General features: G+C 32.8%; 1 protein-coding gene across 1 annotated transcript in view; it reads left to right on the forward strand.

Annotated features, from left to right (window-relative positions):
* DPH6 (diphthamine biosynthesis 6) overlaps positions 1–4,391 on the forward strand; it is a 138,749-nt gene extending 134,358 nt beyond the window's left edge. Inside the window, exons 8-9 of the mRNA XM_006920514.3 lie at positions 2,528–2,615; positions 3,795–4,391. Of these exons, the coding sequence (XP_006920576.1) occupies positions 2,528–2,615; positions 3,795–3,848 (142 nt within the window). The 3' untranslated portion in view covers positions 3,849–4,391. The remainder of the gene's footprint in view (positions 1–2,527; positions 2,616–3,794) is intronic.
* The last annotated feature ends 1,102 nt before the right edge of the window (positions 4,392–5,493 follow it).

Consider the following 5,493-nt stretch of genomic DNA (forward strand, 5'->3'; position numbering starts at 1 on the left):
TACTTCTTTATATATATATATATATATATATATACATATATATATGTGTATATATATATATATCAGAATTTAAGAACTAAAATCCTAAATGTTTTAATAAAAATGATCATTTTCTTCTTTTTGTTAATAAGCACATTGTTTTAATATCAGTATTTGATACAACCACATAATTTCCATTTGAATTATCAGTGTTACTCTGCTACTGCTAGAAGGTTGCTGTGCATGGTGCGGATGGATGAAACAATGGGAAGGAAGGAAGGGAGGGAAGAAGGAAAGAAGGAAGAGCTAAAGTCTATGATTAAAACACTGCATAGTCATTTTCTCCACCTACTCCTATTTTCTAACTATAGTCATAACTCAACCCAGAGCATAGAACTGTGGCATTTAACACAGCAGTGAACAAGAACATTAGCCAGCTCTTGGCTACAGAGAAGCCTCAATGTAGAAGAGGTACTGAGCACATTTGTTACGTGAATTAATAGGAAAAAGGGAGGAGTATAGCCAACTTAAAAGCATTTTTGTTGGGCCGTAATTGGTGTTAACTTTCTGCATTACTCTGAAGATATTCCACCAGATTTTGCTCTGAGTTTCAGAGAAATCCATGAAGCAGACAGAAACCAGAGATCCTTGAAAGCTGAGTTTCAGATGATTGTTTATGAAAGAGAAAAGAGCAATAGTGGCATCATTCTGTTTGAAACTAAAAACTGTTCATTTGAGATCTAGTCTCTCCCAGTTGAGTCTGGGTTTGTATAAGTAATGAAATGTTGTTGGTCAATTAGAGATTATGGTTTTAATAGAATCCATAAAAGTCATATTCCTCTTCATTTAGTGCTCAGAATATTATATCTTTTCTGTGGATAACAATCTTGATTCAGAAGGCAGTAATTATATCAATTAAGTAAACTATTTTCTATCAACCTTCTGTTTCTAGTGGAGATAACAGGCATGAGAAGTGAGGGCCTGAAAGCCTTTCTACTGATACAGCATTGGTTTAGGTTAATTATAGTTTTGGTATGCTTCATTATCAAGGATATCAAAACTAAGCTGCCTGTATTAGACATAATTAAGGCTCAGGGTCTGTTTCCAAGGCTGGGATCAGGAACAGAGAGATCGAAATTTAATGTAAGAGTGAGATCATGCATAGGAATAGAAATTTAAATCTGATTGATGAGCCAAGATAGGACCAGAACAGGTAACTCTGGAGTAAATGCAGAAGCAGCAAGACTAAGGCTAACAAACCAGGGTGGGTCAAGCCAGAGGGGCAGGTGGTAGAAAAGAGAGGACCTCCTCTTCACTTTCTCTTTCTCCTCCTGCTCAGTATATCTGGAGGCAACTTTGGGTTGATGTAGCCTGTGAAAGCAGGTTATATCTTTTTATCAAGATCCTAACTCTTTAATGATTCTATTTCTATTATAGTTGATTTCCTTTTAATGTTATAGAAGCCCTTTTTAATGTTATTTTCTTAAGCACTAACAAGAGGCATATGACACTAAAGATTCATGAATGGTAGTGGATTTTTTTTTTTTTTACCAGTAAACATTTATTTCTCTATCTCTGAACTTTCAATGGAAAAGTAAACAGATTTTGCCCATAAAAATCTAGTATTTTGGAGCCAAATATTTTGAGGTTTCTTCTGTTGCCACTAAATAACTTTTTATTACAAAAGTTGATTCAAAAGATATCTTACATTAGTGGCAAAGAGTCAAATAAAGTAAGTTTGTTTTGCTGTACTAGATGGTTAAAATGCTAACAACGTGTTAATAGAAACAATGGAACTAGTTCCCGAGGCATTTAAGAAATGCGAACTTTCTATTTTTAAATTTCAGTTGAAATGCAAAATACTATTGCTTTCTTAATAAACAACAAGAAAAAATAATTAGTTATTAGAACTTCACACATAATCTTGGTTATTCATATTTGCTTTACAGGGTATCTTTGATAAAAGTTGAGTTAATTTACATGTATCCATATGGTGCCAGCAAGCAGTTCATACCATTTTACCTGAATGTGGTAATTACTATGTCAGGCAATCAATTTTAATAGCAATGATATTGCAGTGTGAAGAGTTCATCTAGAGCTTAAAACCATCACCAGTACCGCTTTTGTGAAGGATAATTGAGATTTTGTGTGAAACACTGAATGAATTACCTCTTGAAAATGTAAAGAATAATGAAGATAAAGCACTATTGTTTAATAGTTAGCCCATACTAAGCAAATTTTTTTAAATGAAATTGAATAGGAGTTTTAAGCCTCAAAATTGTTCAGACAGCTTTGAGTGAACCTGAAAGTTGAACTGTGTGTCCTCATAAAGATGAAAAGCTTTTTTACTCTTTCTGGAAAGTTTAGTATCCTCAATCCTTTTCCCAGTTAAGTATTGGATTGTTAAGAACAAAGGTTAATCACTAAATATTGTATGCTAGTGAAAATAAATACAAAAAGATTTTGAGGGGCTCTTCTAGTCACTAGCAGGAGTGATTTGCCACACTTATGTAGTAAATAAATGCACTATAAAATTTTTGTATTTCAGAGATTCATCAGAAGTAGTCATGCATTCAGCTGATGCATTTGCACCTGTGGCTTACCTACGCTTTTTAGAATTGCATTTGGAGGACAAGGCAAGTAAACCTAAGATTCACAGTAATTTCAAGAGACAACTGAGATATGTGCATTGGTTCTGTATATATAATACTGTTATACCAGACAAAAGGGTCAAAACATAACTTATCGTTAGTGATTTTTTTCAGATCCTCAGTCAATAACTAAGAATTTTGCAAATGTTTATAGGTTTAAGAGCTCTATTTGAATCAAAAGATATTATATTTCTCAAGCATTTGTAGTTCAGGTGAATAAGGAATCATATATGTATTAATTAAGGAGACTACAAGACAATATATAACCCAACATTAAATTATCTAGTAAAAGAAGAATTAGGTAATTGTGCATAATTATTGGGAGGAAGGTTTGATGATGAATTGGATTTTTATTATGCAAAGTTTAAGAAGGAGAAACAAAAGTTTTTCCAAAAATATCCAAGGGAACAGAAGGCAAATAAGAGATGGAAAGTGAGGCGAAAGTGTGATAGTTTTATTTTAAATATATTGATTGTCAAGATACAGCATAATGTCAGTTTAAAGATATATTGTAGACTAAATAAAGATCTAGATTAGACCCTTTAATTAAAAGTTCTGCTCTTTGAGATGTAAAGGATTCAAAAAGTCTTCTGCATCTTCAGCCTTCTATTACCAAGTCTTGAGGCACACCCCCAGTTGTATATATCATAGGGAATCTGAAGAATCAAAAGTGTTAATAAAGATTGGCAAAGGAAAGAAAAAAATGGTAACTCCAGAAATGTCAGCATGAGTTTCCAAAAGAAATGAAAAGTTATTGGTGTCATTTCTCCAAAAAAAATTAGGATAGACAAGATTGAAAATAGATAATTGAATTGGGCTAGCTAGAAGATTGGTGACCTTTTACCAAAAAGCTGGTAACCCTTAAGAGAATAAACCTCTACTATCCAAACAACCTTCAGATCCACTGAAAGGAACCCATTCTAGATTTCTTCTACTTTTTTGCCATGAGCACACACAAAATCAAAGCCACTGAATTCTTGTTTAAATATGTTGGCCATTATATGTTTAGATGTACCTAAATAGCTCATTATTCACCTTGTTTTTGTATGTCATTGATCTTCACAGTCCCATTTTTTTCTCTTGCAGAAAAGAATGTTATTTCTTTAAGGTAGGATATTCTCTGACACTAAATGAATATGGTGCATTTCCTTCTTTTTTTTTCAGGTGTCCCCAGTGCCTGACAACTACAGAACATCTAATTACATACATAATTCTTAAAAAGCGTTTTTGAACATTGTTCACTAATCTGCCATTTTTATATTTAAAAAATTATATATCATTTTCTTAATTATTATGTCCAGCTTTTTCTCATTACATTTTTTGATTCTTAGATATACATATATATATATATATTTCTTTATCAGAAAAAGTTAATAGAACTATTGATTAATTGGAGAAATGTGAATACCTTGTTCATTAATACTGTCAATTTACTCAGGATTCACTCTTTCTCTGACTTTTGTTAATACATCCTATGTATGACCTCTGTGATATGTGCCTTTTTTTTCCTTGGCTTTATCTGCATCCCTAATTTTTGTAACATTTCTTTGCTTTAATTACACTGGTTTTTTTTCATCTTTTTCTCTTTCCTGCTCTCATCTCTGCCAATAACATCATGGTGCAGAGGCATTTGACAATGAGGATGAAAAGGCACTCATTATATTTAGCCAGTCAAGTGTATTCTACTGGGTGTCACCAAAGTGCTGTATCACTTTTGTTTTCAGGATATTCATTCAAAACAATAAAATAGACGGTTATTTAGAGCAGTTTCAGCATCACAGCAAAATTGAGCAGAACATGCAGAGAATTCCCATACACCCTTTTCCCCTACACATGCAGTCTCCCTGTAATCACCATCCCCCACCAGAGTGGTACATTTGTTACAATCGATGACCCTATATTGACCCATCATAATCACCCAAAGTTCATAGTTTACATTACGATTCACTCTTGGTGTTTTCTGTACATTGGGCAAATGCATAATGACATGTACCCATCATTATGTTATTACACAGAATATCTTCACTGCCCTAAAAATCTTCCATGCTCCACTTTTTCATTGCTTACCCACCCCCAACCCCAACCCCTGGCAACCACTGATTTTTTTACTGTCTCCGTACTTTTGCCTTTTCTAGTATGTCATATAGGTGGGATAATACCATATGTTGCCATTTTAGATTGGCTTCTTTCACTTAGTAATGTGAGTTTAAGGTTTTTCCATGTCTTCTCATGAGTTTTTAGGTGCTGAATAATATTACATTGCCTGGATGTGACACAGTTTATTTATCCATTCACCTACTAAAAGACATCTTGGTTGCTTCTAAGTTTTTGCAATTATGAATAAAGCTGCTATAAAACATACATGTGTAAGTTTTTGTGTGGATGTAAGTTTTTAACTTTTGGGGGTAAATACCAAGGAGCAAAATTGCTGGATTTTATGGTAAGAATGTGTTTAAGTTTACAAGAAACCACCATCTTCCAAAATTGCTATACCATTTTGCAGTCCCACAGAAATGAATGAGAATTTCTGTTGCTCCATATCCTTGTCAGCATTTAGTTTTATCAGTGTTTTGTTTCACCGTTCTAATAGACATGCAATGGTATCTCTTTATTGTTTTAATTTACATTTCCCTTATGACATATGTGGAGCATCTTTTCATATGCTTATTTGCCATTTCTATATCTTCTCTGATGAGATCACTTGCCAAATTTTTAATCAGTCTCTGTTTTTTTAACTTTTTAATCAATCTCTTTTTTTTTAACTTTTTAATCAATCTCTGTTTTTTTAACTTTTTAATCAATCTCTGTTTTTTAAACTTTTTAATCAATCTCTGTTTTTTAAACTTTTTTTATTGTGTTTAAG

This window comes from Pteropus alecto, unplaced genomic scaffold (genome assembly GCF_000325575.1).
Source record: "Pteropus alecto unplaced genomic scaffold, ASM32557v1 scaffold86, whole genome shotgun sequence".
Taxonomy (NCBI): Eukaryota; Metazoa; Chordata; class Mammalia; order Chiroptera; family Pteropodidae; genus Pteropus; species Pteropus alecto.